This window comes from Mustela putorius, unplaced genomic scaffold (assembly GCF_011764305.1).
Source record: "Mustela putorius furo isolate JIRA1106 unplaced genomic scaffold, ASM1176430v1.1 tig00000179_pilon_pilon_pilon, whole genome shotgun sequence".
Taxonomy (NCBI): Eukaryota; Metazoa; Chordata; class Mammalia; order Carnivora; family Mustelidae; genus Mustela; species Mustela putorius.
In genome coordinates, this window is record NW_025421305.1 from 12,538,705 (window position 1) to 12,555,995 (window position 17,291).

General features: G+C 42.3%; 1 protein-coding gene across 3 annotated transcripts in view; it reads right to left on the bottom strand.

Moving 5' to 3' along the window:
- Positions 1-442: 442 nt before the first annotated feature.
- The window catches only part of LCP1 (lymphocyte cytosolic protein 1), an 84,705-nt gene continuing 67,856 nt past the window's right edge, over positions 443-17,291 (bottom strand). For 2 of the 3 annotated variants that reach the window (XM_004759209.3, XM_013059807.2), the window contains exons 11-16: positions 16,351-16,429; positions 15,668-15,782; positions 14,639-14,772; positions 8,067-8,190; positions 4,964-5,088; positions 443-2,169 (exon numbers count right to left, since the gene is read on the bottom strand). In XM_004759209.3, coding sequence (XP_004759266.1) covers positions 2,037-2,169; positions 4,964-5,088; positions 8,067-8,190; positions 14,639-14,772; positions 15,668-15,782; positions 16,351-16,429 — 710 coding nt within the window. In that variant the 3' untranslated portion in view covers positions 443-2,036. Of the gene's footprint in view, positions 2,170-4,736; positions 4,817-4,963; positions 5,089-8,066; positions 8,191-14,638; positions 14,773-15,667; positions 15,783-16,350; positions 16,430-17,291 lie in introns of all 3 variants that reach the window. The other variant, XR_006605731.1, reaches the window with a different exon arrangement.

Genomic DNA, 17,291 nt, shown 5'->3' on the forward strand with positions numbered 1-17,291 from the left:
CAAAATTCCTCAGCATCTGCCCGATGCTCCTCCCTCACCATGCCCCACCCAACCAGGCTGGAGAGCGGACATCAGTTCCTGCCAGCCAAAAGGATTCCTTCCACAATCTCTCTAGAAGCCATATTGCACCAATCCCCACATCTGGTTTTTGTTCATGACTGGGCTCAATGTGTCTAACACCAGCTTACTCTTCGGTTTTTCTTTAGACTATTTTCTCCGTTACAAGCTCACCCTGCCCTTGTATCACTCACCACACCTGAGAATTTACTGAACCTGCTCAGCCGAGCACAGTGCTGGTCTTACTTAAAAGGGTATTTCTAAAACCTTGCACAATGCCTACCACATATTAGGCGTTCAGTGTGTGTTGGCTGAATGAAGTTAATTAATAAGTCATGCTACATTCTAATGGAACTGTCAAAAGGAAACATCCAGAGACATCTCATAAAGGGAACATTTTATTTGGAGATATCTTGAGCATTATTTTATCTTCATTTCCTGTTAAGGCAGTAACAGTCTTCCTGGAGGCAGGTGGGGGAGAATGATCTGAGGCTACATTAAGTTCAGTCTACGATGAAGCCAACCTCTTTGTATCCAGATGCGGCAGAAATACAGATTACGGGCTAGGAGAGGCCACAGATTGGCTTCTCGAACGTGCTGCCAAGGAACAGATCCAGGGCGAGGCATTTCAATTGCTTTGCAAAATGGCTAAGTTCCATTACATGCCATTCCTGAAGAGGATACCTCATGGATGAGCCCTTTTACCGGGACAGAGGGAGTCTAGTGTTGGTTCACAGTGCTCTGTCGCTTCCTAGCCTTCGGTAGGTTTTCATCATCTATTAGGGTGGTTCAGATTCACACTGCTCCTCTGGTTTTGTTTCATAATTCTTTAAATGTCATATGGATATGACTGTGTATTGTGGGGGGGATAAAGGGTGGGATGGGGGTGCGCTTTTCATTGGCACATATTGCCCCCTTGAGCTTGGGGGGCTAGCAAAAAGCTTCTACACTACCAAAAAAGTAAACATTGATAATATGGCCTTGCAGCAATCAGATGTACTAAGATCTAACAGCAAATTAAAGCAGAGCCCAATTGCTTCCAGTCACCAGATAAGTTAGCCAGACCACATCAAGGAGAACTAACAGGCAGGGCTAAATGCACGGAGAGCCAGCACCCGGTGGATGCTTTGCTGTGGCTCCACACTGCCCCCTGGTGGTATAATGCTCAATTACACCCTACTTGGCTGTAAGCTGCCCTGTTAAGAATCTGAGGACAAGATGTTAGACCAGGTCTCAACCCAAATCCTAGAGTTAAAAAACAGAGGCTTCCTGTTGACTGATAAAACCACGACTGATGACATTTGGGATTCTAGTTCTGAGGAGAGGTTCTGATGATGTCCTACTTCTGCAAATCACCAGACTGTTGGGACCCCAACAGCCTGACTGATCTGTCAGATGCTCCAAAGGGCCCAGATACAAGAATGGGAAGCAGAGGTGGGCCACAGAAGAAGGCACAGCTCTGAGAGCGTGTAAAGCAGAGCTACGGGAGACAGAGTGTAGGGGACAGGGAACAGAAGAGGCTTGTAACAGATCAAATGCTGGCTGCCAGAAATAGGCTTTAGGACTGGTTGGATGATTTCCCCTCTCCTGGCTCTCACCTTGAACAAAAAAGGCAGCCAAATTAAGCCAGTTTGAAATATGATTAATAACAGTGCAGCTTCTATACTTGACCAATGGCAAAAGCAGGAAGGGTGCCTGGAAGATAAGTTTTTTTCTTCTCTAGATTTTCAAGGCAGCAATAAATTCAACAATAAAAAAAGATTTGTAAGAGATTGGATTTTGTTTTTTGTTTGCAAAGAATGAAGCATTTTTGTTAAAAACAGGAGAAGCTACCTGGCTGAACAAACATATACTTTCTGGAATCCTGGATAACGTCACCAAGTTGAACACTTTGGAATGGCTTTGACTCGTCCCCATGCTTCCTGTAGGTATCCCATGCTGAGCAATCAGGAATGTGCATGTGGCCTCCCCACTGGGATCTACACCCTCTTCATTCCTTTCCCCATGAGGCAAGCAAACACCGTCATGACCATTTTGGGGTTCACTTCAACCAGATCTTCTGGAAGAGCATACACTCTGGCGCCAATTTTTCGGGCCATAGAGATGGCATATCTAAAAGGGAGGAAAGAGGAAGAATGAGGGGAGCTTGAGCAACACAATATGAAGGGGACCCCTCAGGACCATACTCATTGTCATCCCACATACGACATACCACGTACCACACACCACATCTATATCCCAGATACTCTGCAGAACTCATTTTTGGGATACTTGGAGTCCGTCAGGGCGTCCTCCCATTTTTGTGGGCAAATCTTGGCCCAACAAAGCTGCTGACTCTTATCAGACTTGCTGTCTAGACTCAAGATGATTACAAATGTATTATCTGTCCTTAGAGACCCCCTGAGCTCTTGCCATTTTTGGTGCCTTCACCATGAGTATTCTCTTGGGCTGCAGAGTGGCAGAAAATGTCATAGAACTGAACAAGAATGTGTGCTGGGAAAGGTTGGCAGACTCCATTTCCCCTACAGAAATATTTTTACAAGGAAGTAAAATGGGGAGATGCATCGGTCATACTTCAACCTCACACATCAGTTTTATTCCTTGTTCCATTCCAGTCTTTGCCCACATAGGCATGTATTTATTTATGTTACTATAATACTGGTATAGCAGAGTTTTATATTACACATTTTCCACATAAGATTATTATAGCTCCATTGGAACATTTTGCTCACTTTTTAATTATAGGAAGATAATTTTTATGAGTTGTAATCTATTTTCAAATAAGCCCACACTACTACCTGGCAATTCTTTTATTCACCTCATTTATTATCTAGCAACCTCTTATAAGGACTACTCTAGAGATTCCCCATTCTATCTAAGGCCCCATTATTCTCTCTGCTCTATAAACTAACTTTATTCTTTCTCTACTGATCATATTAAATGAAAAGCATCAGGCAGGCATAGTCCCCATTCTTTCTCCTTGACCATTTCTCAATCACTTCCTCTATATTGATTATTAATGAGACAAAAATGTACTTTTCTATTATAAAATACAGAGGGAAGTTGTTGAAAAATTAGAAACAAGAGCTTCAAGAAAATCATGCAAACCTTGCCACCAAAACAGAACCATTTTTAGCATTCTGTATAATCCCTTTTACCCAATTTTCAAAGAAATTTTGGATCATGCCTGCAGAGACGAGGGCTTGGTGGGGGGGAGCTCTGATATCAGACTTTGGACCTCAGCTGAACCACTTAGTAACTCTAAGACTTTGGGCTTTGTAAACTAACTTAAGAACTTCAAGTTCTTTAAACCTAATCACATTCTCCTTGAACAACTAGGCCCACGTTTTTTTTTGTTTGTTTGTTTTGTTTTAATTTCTAGGTTTTCATATGTATTCTTTCCTCTACCTGCAGTATTCTTTCTCCCTCCTTCACCTGTCTACCCCTAGCCTCCTTCTTATTGTCCTTTCAATATATCTCATCTTAGATGTTACTTGCTCTGATGATCTTCGTTTCCCTTCCTGTCTCTTCCATAGCACCCTGTGTCCCTCATCTACCCCATCCTTCTATTGTAGTTACCATTCATAATTCCAGCATACAAGGAACACAGGCCTCCAAATTTCCCAAATTAGGAACAGAAAGAATACTGTTGAGAATATATATTATATATATATATATACATATATATATATGTATATATATATATACATATATATGGCTGCTGGGCACTATTCAACTTGTTAATTCTGGAACTTTCTGATGGATTGAATTGTGTCCCCTCTGCCCCCCCCAAAAAAGATATATGGAAGCCCTATCCTTCTAGTAACTCAGATTATGGCCTTCTTTGGAAAGTTATTTGTTTCAAGTATAATTAGTTAAGATGAGGCCATGCTAGAGTGGGGTGGGGCACTTATCCAATATGACTAGTGCCTGAAGAGACCCAGACACACACACAGAAGGGAGACAGCCATGTAAAGTCACAGACACATAGGGGAGACAGAGGCAGAGACTGGAGTGATCTATCTATAAGCCAAGGACTGCGGGCCATCAGCAGAAGCTAGGAGAGAGGCAAGGGAAAGATTCTCCCTCACTGCCGCAGAAGCCACCAACCCTGCCAACTTCTCAATCTCACACTAACAGCCTCCACAACTACGAGAGAAGACATTTCTGTTGCTTTAAGTTGCCCCGGTTGTGGTATTTGGTTATGACAACCCTAGGAAATAATACAACCGGCTCTGAGAAAGGCACCACTCCGGAGTATGGGTCAGCAAAATTTCCATAAAAAAAAAAAAAAATAGGTAGCCAATATTTTAGGTTTTGTGGGCTTTGTCACAGCTACTCAACTCCGCCCTTCTAGTAGGGAAGCAGCTAGAGAACATATGTAAATGAAGAGGCATGGCTATGCCAATAAAACTTTATTTATAAAAGCAGACAACCATCCAATTTTGGCTCATAGACTGTAGTCTGCTGCTCCTCACTCTACACGGTAAAGCCCCCCTCAAGCAGCTGCTCCCCAGCTGGTAAAGATTCTGGTCTTGACCCCAGTCCTGCTCGGTCATATCTACGGCTAGTCACAAATGGGGTGTGTTTATATTTGGGCCTGGCACGTACTTTATTTAGGAAGTCTCTGATCGATTACAATTAGAAAATGGGTTTTATGAAACTAGAGGCTTGCTTACCAATTGGAAGAATATTCTTGTTGTCCTTTATCTTGCTCCCATTCTAACACTAGGAGTCTTAAACTGCTATTGTACAATATCTAAAGTAATGATGATGGGACACAGTAAGTAATGAGAAGAAAAAGCAAATAGCGCAATAAACTGCCCAAAAGGCACAAACAATAGACTTTATAGCTATCATTGCCAGTTGGATCCTCCCCTCCCCCACCTCGGGCTTATTAACGTACTTGGCATTGTTGAGTTTCTCTTCATCATTCAGGTTTTCTGTCTTTAGAAGGTCATAGTTGATGGAACCTGGTTGAATGGCATCAATGAGATCCAGAACAGGCAGACTTGTGCTAATCTTCGGGTCCTGCACAGAGAGAAAGAGTTGGTTTCATCAGTATGTCCCCAGCTTACCTGTGTTTCGCTCAAGGGAAGTGGATGGTTCTCTCCTCTTAAACACAAAAGATACACGGCCTGGTTTGGGAAATGCCACAGTGTTCCACATGGGCTTTCAAGTCAACTGTCCTTTCTGTAGGTAGGGGTGTCACAGACTTCCCAGTGCCTCTGGAAGTGGAGGAAACCCATTGTCTGCCAACAGGCAGGGAGTCGTTCTCATGCAGTGAGTGGAAGGGAGTCTGCAGGCCAACCCGGAGCTGACCGGCAGGGATCGTGACGAGGACCCAGCTGGACAGGAGTTTTGGCAGATTCTCCCTTCTTGAAGACCTCAGGGAAAGAACGGAGTCCGTAGGTCCAAGGAGAAGGTTCCAGCAGATGCATGAGTAAATGCAACAATAGTAACTAGCACCTGCTGTGGCCTCCCGGCTTGCCCAGAACTTCTTGTAGGTTGCCTTTAGGTTGCCTCACTTGTCGCCACCAGCCTCAGGTCTAGGCATCAATGCACAGTAAATAAAGGGAGTTTCTGAGATTCAGTGACTTACTGGTAAGCGGCAGAGCTGCATTTGAACCTAGATACTCCGACTTAAGATCCTGGGCTCTTTCTTTGGCATTGTAAGCATTTTCATGATCACGCCCAGAGCTGTGAGGGCGCCCAGGTGCTCTCCCTTCTCCCGTGCACCTGTGAGTGCACGCATGGAGAGGCGACAGCACGTGGCCCTCTGAGCAGAGTCAAATCCATACACTGCACTCCTTGAGGGTCCAAGTCAGAATGCATTCTCAGCAAGGAACAAGCTACAGCACCCTTGCAAGGTGCTAGGTCTCTCGCATCGGTCCTCTGGAGAAGAGGAATGATATTTAAAAAAATATAGTGGGTTCATTTTTAATTACTCCTTGGTAACGTGAAGACTCTTACAAAATAAAATGGATACGTAATCATAATCCAATTTCCAACATTAGCCTGAATTTCTATCTCTTTTGAAGAGCCACGAGGGAAACCAAATGGAGGGATCTGAGTTTGGATTCCTTTCCTCCTTTCCGCCCACAGTGCTGTGCAAGCGCTGACAGGTGGAGCTGGCTGGCAACTGGCAACACTCATAGACGAGGAGGGGACCAGGGCTCCTTCCAAAATGGCTACTTACTCAAGAGTGAACTGTGTTCACTGTTTTCTTTCTAGGATTTCACTTGAAAGGAATGTGGGGCTAAGGTGACATTTTTCTTTTGTGTGTGTGTGTATGTGTGTTTAATCAATTCTATAATGACTTCATGAGAAGACAGGAAAAAATGAGCCCCGAGCAACACAAGGAGTAAAAAAGCTGTCAGACCTTCTCAAGAATGAGTCCCCACGAGAACCCCGCTGAAGCCACAGGGCAACCTCATGGGCGGCAGTGACATCTGTTTTGTGGAGAGGCTGCGCGCCCCTGGGCTATCAGCCCCATGGCTGCACAGTAATGGTTCAGTGGCCTATGGCTGCACGCTGCTCTGGAGCCTCACCTCACGGGTAAAGGCACTTTCTGCTCACTGACGGATCACCTCCTGCAATTAGTAGCTGTACCCTCAGCCCCTGCAGCTCCAGTGTCCTCACCTCTAAAGTGAGGTGAACACCAAAGCTGCCTTCACAACATCTGAGAGATGACACGAGGCATGACAAGCAAGGAGCCCCTGTTGCTCAGGGGGCGTTCCCTATTGTGAGTGTTCCCAGATTTGGCCCTTTGTCTGCTTTTATAAATAAAGTTTTATTGGAACACAACCATGCCCATTCATTTATTTATTTTCTACAGCTGCTTCCTTGCTACCACAGTAGAGTCCAGTCTCTATGACAAAGCCTGCCCTTCCAAATCTTTTTTTTTTTTTGGAAGAACTTGCTTAAGCCTCTGACCAGCCTCTGTTCCTGTATCTGCTCAGCTCTCCAGACTGAAGGGTTAGCTGGAGGAGAGACAAAGGTGGACATTATCTGTGATGAGCTCCCAGGGAGGACGTTCCTGGTGCAGCACAACCCAGAAATACTGTCTACTCTTTCTGGTGGGGTGAAATTTTCTTTTTTTTTCTTGATTGTTTTCTTGATTTTGAAGCAGAAGTCTAGATCATGACAAACTGCCTCAGCAATCATGTTAATAAAACTCTGAAGGGGTCCCTTCCCCTAATTCCTGACCTTTAAACCAAAGCAAAAACAAAAACAAAAACAAACCCTAGTTAAGACAGCACAGACATTATGAATCAGGTGTGAAAGTCCCTGGAGGAAGGATCCAGCTAATGTATGAAAGAAGAGTTAAGAAATTTAATAAAGTATAATGCTTTTTTTTAATAAAAATGGGATTTGGATACATGTACACAACTGCTTTTCCCCAAAAAACACCACATGGGAGAACTTTTAGCATTTTTATATTCCACCATCGTTAGGATACTAATCTGAATCATGAAGCTGTGTGCATTTAAACAATATTATTGTATTTTATGTTACTTTGGAAGAGAAATGTCTAAAACAATGTATTTAAAATGACGGGTTCTTTAAATTAATTATTACATGGGCGCCTGGGTGGCTCAGTTGGTTGAGTGACTGCCTTTGGCTAAGGTCCGCCTTAGGTTAAGGTCATGATCCCAGAGTCTCAGGATCAAGTCTTATATCAGACTCCCAGTTCCACGGGGAGTCTGCTTCTCCCTCTGACCTTCACCCCTCTCATGCTCTCTCTCACTGTCTCTCTCTCAAATAAATAAATAAAATCTTTTAAAAAAATTAAAAAATAAAATTAATTATTACATTAAAAAGTGACAAGAAATTTATCAATGAAATAGCCTGTGACCATTAAAACAATAATGGGTCATTCAAGCAAAATAAAAATTGGAGGGGAAGCCTCAGACACCTCACACTGAAGGTCACTTTAAAATAGAGGGAAAACAATAAAGATAAGCACATAGCTCAGATGGCCGTGAGCAAGAGACTAAGACTTTTACCTTGAAACTAGAGATAGATGAACTTTTCGCCGCTTCCTTCAATGTTTCATTCACCCAGTTGACAATAATGTCATCATTGACCTTCTGCCCACCTCCAATTTCTTCAAGAATATTCAGCGTGTACCTGAACAAAATCAAGAGTGATTTCTAGAGAAAACTCGCTAAGGAATTCAATAACACAGAAAGCAGCCAGGGTAGAATTGTTCTTTTCTTCCTTAGGTACGCCTCAGAAGATAGCCTGGACACCATTATGCTTGCAGGAAACATAAAGTAAAATAAAAACATTATTTCCTTTTAGAATATAATTTAAAATGTAGCTTTGTGGTTATTATCCTGAGATGCAGAATACCTCCTTCTAAGCACTGTCATTGCTCTGGATAGGAAGGGAAAACAGAAAAGAGGGAAAGCAAAGCAAAGCAAAGGATTCAAACCAGTTGACACTTTTCTTAAAGGAACCATGAGGGCACCAGGGTGGCTCAGTGGGTTAAGCCTCTGCCTTTGGCTCAGGTCATGATCTCAGGGTCCTGGGATTAAGCCCCGCATCGGGCTTTCTGCTCAGCAGGGAGCCTGCTTCCTCCTCTCTCTCTGCCTGCTTCTCTGCCTACTTGTGATCTCTGTCTGTCAAATAAATAAGTAAAATCTTTAAAAAAAAGAAAAGAAAAAAAGGAAACCATGAAAATGGAGGGACAAGTCAATGTTAGAAAAACCCAAGGGGCCAGCATAATGAAGGAAAAATATTAAAGAGTTTCCTTCTTATACCATACAAGTAGAAATATTAGGAACACACAGACCACAGTTAGTCTTTAGTCTGAGCATAAGAATCACCTTAGAAGCATACTGTTAAGAGAATTGGGTTTTTCGGGAAAAGCTTTAAAAGACACTTCAAGCTCTAGTAAGTGAAAGAGTCGAGTGGTAGGTGCAATAAACAGAACAACTTTCTCCCAGGGAAAGCAAGGAGAGTGTCAAGATGAGAAATGCTCAGTCTGGGCCCAGAGACCAGACCAGAGGTTAAGGAATTAATGGATTTGAATGGGATAAGGCTCAGGTAGATTTTCCAAATAATCGTATCCTGGAAAAAGGCCCTAGTTTTGATTGGTTCATAGAGATGATATTTTATAGCATCACTGGCTTCCTGTTTCCTGATAGTTTCCTGATAGCATGGGTATTGAGTTTTGAGCGGTTACCATAACAATGAAGCATTTCCGCCAGGGGAGTGTGGTAAGAAAAGGCAGGTGAGTGCAGGTTTCATCCATCCTGTCTACCACCTCATGGGGCAAAGGAAGTTTGATCTGCTAGAGGCTACGCTTGTCTCAGAGGTGAATTCTCACTTCCCTTCATCAGGACGCCCATACTACTTTGTTGACAGGTAGGGTCCAAGGGCATAAAGATTATTTTGAGTTAAAAGCAATCAAAACACAGCAGATTTAGGAAAAGCTCCTTACCTCCCTCCAGATCTGCTGAAAAGAATTTGGAAGAAAGACCTGGTCCAGGAAGAGAGCTATCAACAACTATGAACAAGGTGTGGCAGATAGGGAGGAACCTAGCAAGGCCTGTTTGATCGAAGTCCTCTCTATGTCTCCATGTTTCCGAGTGGCCCACCAAACATCCGTTTCCCAAACATTTAGTCTTTTCATCTTCCTGAATTGCATTCCTTTCCTTTGAAGTCCCAGATCCCTACCCCTTCTCCTTAGTTCAGAATGCTATACCACTTCATTTGGCCTGCCCATCTTTGGAATTTCCAAGTCTGTGTGGATTCCCGTTCATACAAAATTAAATTTGATTTTCTCCTATTAATCTGTCTCAGGCCAATTTGATTCTTATTCTGGAAAGAAGGACGCTGAAAGGCAGAGGAAATTCTTCCTCCCTGACAATACTCCCAAGTGGACAGAAGCTAGGGAAGAAACCAGTACACACAGGCTCACCTCGATACAAAAGTCTGTCGGTGCCAACAAAAAGGCACCAAGCAACAGGGAAACTGAGAGACATACAGAAAATCATGGAGGCAGCTGGCTGCATTTGGGGGTCTGAGAACGGCCCCTCACGGTGGCAACAGAGTTCTGGGGAGTACACAATTGCCCTTCCCCCACCTCAAGGGAGGTGCGACAGTTTAAACGGAATCCTATCCCCACCTCTAAGCACAATGGTAAAAACAAAAGGAAAAAAAAGATAGAAGGACATTGGAATCTCAACTCTGGACAGTCCAGGGAGCACTTGCCGTAGATTCAAAATTTTAAAACACAAATCAATTTGGCTCATGTCTACCTAGGATTTTCCTTGTGAGAGCATTGCTCCATACCATCAAACGTGTTTTGGGACAACAGTGCTTTTATTAACCTCCCCAGACAGGATCCCAGCACAGCACCCCTGGTGCTTGCACACTGCCTTGTGCTAAGAAGCCGTCTGTTACGGGGAAAGGGTGTCGCGAGCCCCAGCGTCAGCTGGTGCCTGATTCAACAAAAGAAGATGGATGGGGGGTGCACGCGTGCCGCGGGAGGGGCTGCGATTGTTACTCACTTGCCTTCCTGCCTTCCAGGGCTTGTTTGATTTATTTAACATTTGACCCAGAGGGACAAACCGTGCTGTTTTGTTTTACAAGGACCTATCCCAAATTCACCGTCCACAGCCTGTTTGATCGGCGGTGAATTCCTCATCTGCCTGCATCTTTGTTCATTCGCTGGAGTCTGACACGGCTGGCTGCTGGCAGCTTCCTTCCTTCCAGCTTTTGTCTCCAAATTTATACAGATGCTATTTGCCAGCTTTCTAATCTGAAAACGACTTCCAGGCTCCTGAAGGGGAAAGGGAGGTTCAAGCACGCGTCTCTCATTTGTTCTTAGAGGGGAAAATGACATGCCATTTATTGTCCAGATAAATGACCAAATTAGCACATCTGTGCAATCCAATGAAATAAATTCCAGCTAGAACTAGCTCTAAATTTAATAGATTTGTTAATGTGTGGAACACAGAGAAAAAAAAGGTCCCCTCTGGTGGCATTTCCATAATTATCAGTCATTCCATCACCTTCAACAGTAATATATTTCTCTGTCCACTTTCTTATATGTACCATTCTTGAATAAGCACTCATGAGAAATGTGACTTATTAGCCAGCTGGGGACAGCAGCTGCAGTCTAGACTTTATGGTATATACACCAGCCATCGAGTACAACATCAGGCCCTGTTTCTATAAGATAAACGGAACAAAGATGATATTACAAGGTGATTTTCAGGTATTAGTAAATTCAAAGTGGCATAGAGTGGGCCGGAGATTTTTTTTTTTAATCATTAAAATAGAAAACATCAAAGCTTACATCATATTCAAACCCAAAAGTCAACTTAACCATTGCAACTAAAAAGGTTTGTTTGTTTTTTAAAGAAATCAGTAGCCAAGTCAGCCTATTAAGAATTAAACACACACATGAAAGACAAGAGAGAAGAGGTCACACATGTTTCTGAAAATACCCTGGTACAGCTGCTCTTAGGGACGTTCAGGGACATTCTAGATAATTCTAGACGGAGCTGAGGTTTCTTTAGCGTTGGAGTTTTCTGTGCCAGAAGAGCCTTGTGAATCTGCCTTTAAACTTAAAGGAGACCCCGGTTTAGAGGTGGGTAGTAGAGCGCTATACTTGGTAAAGCCAGTGTGAATCAGGTAGCAAACTCCATTATGATCACTTCTGATTACATCCCATCACCTAGAAACACTGACATACTTACTTTGAAGGCCATTGTGAATATCAGGGCCTAGAGACAGTGGGTTAGGATTAAAGCTAGTGCCTAGAGACACTACACACCTTGTCTTTGCCACTCACTCATGAGACATCATGTAATGTGACATGTGGTTTCTGGAACTTCCTTCCAGGTAGTAAGTGAATTAAGTCATAGTAACATTGGTTATAATAAAGGGATATAAGATTTCTGCCTGGTCAAGGCCACCAGGATAGGGGGAAAGAGTGAAACATTCTTCACTGCCTGGTCAAGGCCACCAGGATAGGGGGAAAGAGTGAAACATTCTTCACTGCCTGGTCAAGGCCACCAGGATAGGGGGAAAGAGTGAAGCATGCTTGGGAAGCATTCTTCCCAAGCTCATGCTTTTGCACCAAAAATCATTTACTTTTCTTATATTTTCTATTTATATATTACATTCTACCTTGTTCAAATAACATTGCCACATGGTTCTCACATTAGTCAAGTCTGTATTCAATTCTACAAGGTAACTAAAATTATCTCGTGAAGAACTAGCAGGAAATTCTGCTTCTAGCCATGGTGCAGTAATAGGGACCAGCCTTCCTCTTCTGCCTTAAGCACCCAAACACAATGAAGAACATATGAAGCAGTGGTGCTCAGAGACACTGGACAAAGTAAGCATAAAACAGTGGTCCCTGAAAGAAGGAAGGCAAGCCTGCTGAGCCCTAAGATTATCCCAGCTTATTGTGTGAAGAGTTTCCAGGCTGCAGTGCAGAGAGAAGGAGAACCCAAGCAGAGCAGAGCACTCCCCCTGAGTTGAGAGGACAGGACTGAGAACTCAAGGAAACCAAGGTGTGTGAAATTTGTGGGGCAGAATACCAGAGCTGCCTGGAGAGGAAAGAGTCATCTAGAAAGAATGCTCCGGACATCTTCAGAAGGTTTGCCGTAAGTCTTTACCTAGCTGAGTATTACTCAGTGCACGTGTGTGAGAAAAGTACTAGAGACTGGAACAAGAACAGTCAGAAAAGAATGGACAGAATGATTCTCAGAAAGCACACAGCACTGGAAATAATTTGGTTCCCACCAGTCAGAGTAGAAAAACCTCATGATACCTACAGCATCAAGTTCAGTATTCAGAGGAGATTATCTCAGTACAGAGAGACAACACTAGCTCAAGCCTAATTAAACTTTTAATAAGCCCCAAAAGGAGCATACTGTGTTTAAGTGTCTTAACTGCATCCCAGGAAAAAATTACAGAATATTTAAAGGAATAAAGAAATATCAGCATGCAGCAAGGTGAAATTCACAATGCCTCACATACAATACAAAAGAAGTGGCAAAATATAATCCATAGTGAGGATAAAAGTCAATTAATAAGAAACAGACCAAGAAATAACAGTGACTATAATTATGTTCAGTGTGTTCAAGCAGGTGGAGGAAAGAGACACTGGAGATGCTGAAAAGACCAACTCAAATTTTTATGCATGAAAACGATAATCTCTGAGATAAAATATATAGATACATTGGATGGGGTGAATGTAAGATTAGATAATCCAGAAGAGATTAGTGACCTTGAAGACAAAGTAATAGAAATTATCCCAAATGAAACACAAAGAGGAAAAATGAAAGAGAGGGGAAAACTGAATAGTGTCAATGAACTTAGGACAACTTCAGAATGACAAAATAGGTGTGTAGTGCATACCTGGAGTCCCTCCAAAACAAACTGGGGTGGGTGGTATAGGGAATATATTTAAGGAAATAAAGACCACAAGTTTTCCACATTTGATGAACACTACAAACCTGCAGATTCAAGATGTTCAACAAACCTCAAGCATGAGAAAGACCAAAGCCCATTATAATTCACTTGCTTAAAAAGAGTGATAAACAGGGGTGCCTGGGTGGCTCAGTGGGTTAAGCCTCTGCCTTCAGCTCAGGTCATGATCTCAGGATCCTGGGATCAAGCCCCGCATCAGGCTCTCTGCTCAGCAGGGAGCCTGCTCTCCCCCTCCCCCCACTCTCTGCCTGCTTCTCTGTCTGCTTGTGATACCTCTCTCTCTCTCTGTCAAATAAATAAATAAATAAATAATCTTAAAAAAACAAAAACAAAAATAAAACAAAACAAAAAAACAGTGATAAACAGAAAATCTGAAAATAAGCCAGAGAAAAAAGATGTTATATACCAAGGAATGAAGTTAAGAATAACAGCAGATTTATTATTGGAAACAATGACTTTTTCAGACATCTGGAAGCTGAAAAGCTTCCTCCCCAGCAGATCTCCACTGTTAGAAATATTTCAGATAGAAGGCAAATGGCATCAGATGGGCATCTGGATCTATGCCATGGAAAGGTAAGCTCCAGAAAGGCAAATGGATAAGTATAGCACATACAGCACATTTTCCTCTTATTTGGAAAGATTCTTTAAAAGATAATTGACTTTTACTTACACAAATCTAAAAATAGAATGTTGGAAAAAGATATGTCATGTTAGAATTCACCAAGATAAAGCTAAGTTTATATATATATTATAGCAGTGGCTATATTAACATAAAAAAGTAGATTTCAGAGAAAATATTATCAGGAATAAAAAGAGTCACAACACAATGAAAACAGAAGTGATACATTAAGAGGACAAAACCATCTAAAATGTTTAGAAATCTAATAGAAAAGTTTCAAAATACCTGAAAGAAAACTTAAGGACCTGAAAGGAAAAAAACAAAACAAAATAAAACAAAACAAAAAAACCCAGGAAAATTTAAAAAAACACTCCTTTGGTTTTAAGTTTAGCTTAAAATATCGTTCCGCTGGTTTAAATCACATTCCTGAACGTTTGCTAGTATCTTTCCAGGTCATCAATAATACACTCAATAAAAAGTCATTTCCCTGGGCTACATTACCTTCTCATTAACTGCCAAATCAAGGCTAATGTTAGAGTGCGGTTTCCTTCGTTGAGATCTTGTCCCCCAATGCCAACCAGGGAGAACTTCGCTTGATTCTTCCCCAGCTCCACTGCATAGTTACAATTTTCAAGCTGTTATTGAGCAAGAAGGAAAACATTCTAATGTCATCACCTCTACGATGAGAAATATAAGATAATAAAAATAAAGACACGAAATGAAGTAAATATTGTCAGACTGAATCATCTCTCAAGTCTTGCCTGATTTCGCAACGCTACATTTCTAAACTAGTCAAAGAACTTCCCACCTTTTTTTTTTTAATAGAACCCCTCACTTCCACCAAAACATATTCATAGTGTACTCTAAGTGCAAAACCAAAATGAATTCATTATTATGGAACACTGTCATGGCTATATCACACTCCAGAAATAGAGGGCCATGCTCGGTGACCCATCCATGACATTCCTAAAACAGCTGAAGGCATGGAGATTGTCATGGAAAATCTGGATTCTCCATCCCACCTGCCCATAATGGGCTGACGTGTGGGACAGGGAAGTATTCCTGTGGCAACGCTTGGATCATTGAGAGCCAAGGAGACAAGGAATGGTGAGAAATACATGTACCGACCCCATCATTGTTTTACAAACAATGTGTTCCCACTGTGTTGACATTAGACAAACTATTGGTACAAGTCAAACTGTCAGTCCCAAGCTCTAATTCTTAAGGAAATTAGAATAAGCATCCCGCTGGTGGAAGAGCGACCCTGTAGCTCGGCTTGCTCTAATTATCTTAATTAGAATTTTTACATCATAATGTTTAAAGACATCCAACATGGAATTATAAATAAGTAATCAACTGAAATAATGGACTCACTTTAATAAGTTCAGGCTTCTGATTGCTGTGCTATAATTTAATCCCTGGATAAACATTACTTATCTAGGTCTGGCCTCCTAATAAAGTATTCACGGGGTGCGCTCGAGGCCTGTGACTTCCCCTGCCTGTGGGAACATCTGGAGAGTCACTGTGTACCTTCTTCATGTTGCCTCCCAGTTTGGGGTATGGTGGTTTGTTTACTCTATTCCAATCAACAGGGACTTTAATCTTTTCATAGAGCTGGAAGATGACCAGGGCATCCGATAAGTCACTGGACAAAAACAAACACAAAAAGAATTCTCAGACAGCCACCACTGATTAAAGGCCTACCAGGGGCAGGCCCTTCCTTCTATATTGGCACAAGGAATGTTTGCAACAACTCAACAGAACTGGTATTAGTAGCTACATCTTTAGAGGTGAAGAAACTCTGACTCAGAGAAACCAAAGAAACTTAGGCAAGGTCTCTCCCAGGATGACTATCTGTGCCCTGGGGGCCTGAGCTCGCTTCCTCCAGGAAAAGAAATATGGCTCCAATGAATGGCATAGGGGACACATCACCGTAAACTCAACATTTTTTGTTTTGCCTGCTAAGGAGCAGGCCGCAGGGTTACGAGGTGTAGGAAATCTGTCCTTTTGCTGGGTTAGGATTGTGTACTGACCACAGAGCAAGGGTGGTGTGTGGAAGCGAGTCTCTCAGTTCAGTTTGGCAGTAACCCCCTTCTCATCAAGGTGCATACATTTGTGAAGAGAATTGCCCACCACAGAGATACTTGAAATCCTGGGGAATCTTCCAAAGTCTTGGTGTCTCCTGTTAAAGGTGAGTCCCCACACACTCTTACCTATACAAGTGATTGACTCGAGGGTTAACGCCCAAGGAGTTCATCCAGTTCCTAAATGTCCGTTCTTCTCTCGTCTCACCTAAATTAATGAAGACCCGTTATCTTTCAGACCCCTAGAAAATATGCCTCTTTTATGATCAACATTTAACTATCGAGGCTATAGTAAAAATTGAACCTACAATGAAAAAAAAAGCCCTTAATTCAATAAACCTTAATGGATTTGGATGAAGATTGTTATTCTGTGTTCATTTTTTCTTCTCTAGTCCAATTTAGTGAATGTTTCTATAACATCTATTAGTATGACACAGGCTCCTGTGTGGGGAAGCAGTTCAGAGCTGGCCCCCAAAACATCATATTCTTTACAGAAAAACAAGAATTTAGGCATCAAAGCGAGATCATGCAAGCCCCGGGGTATGGGGTGGTATGAGGTAAATATGAGGTAAACTTATTTGCTATTTGAGTTGAAATAGGAGAGAGAACAATTTGGGAGGGAGTGGAGTTTGAGCCCTACCTTATACATAGGGCTGGAAAAACCTGGGCCAGAAGGAGGAAAGAGGAGAGGATGTGAGGGAATAGGAAGTGGCGGGAAGAGAAGACAGCAAACACAAGGAGCATAAAGGGAGCCACCAATTGCATACTGGGTATTTACCCTAAAGATACAGACGTAGTGATCCGAAGGGGCACGTGCACCCGAATGTTTATAGCAGCAATGTCCACAATAGCCAAACTATGGAAAGAACCTAGATGTCCATCAACAGATGAATGGATCAAGAAGATGTGGTATATATACACAATGGAATACTAGGCAGCCATCAAAAGAAATGAAATCTTGCCATTTGCGACAACATGGATGGAACTAGAGCGTATCATGCTTAGCGAAATAAGTCAAGCAGAAAAAAGACAACTATCATATGATCTCCCTGATATGAGGAAGTGGTGAT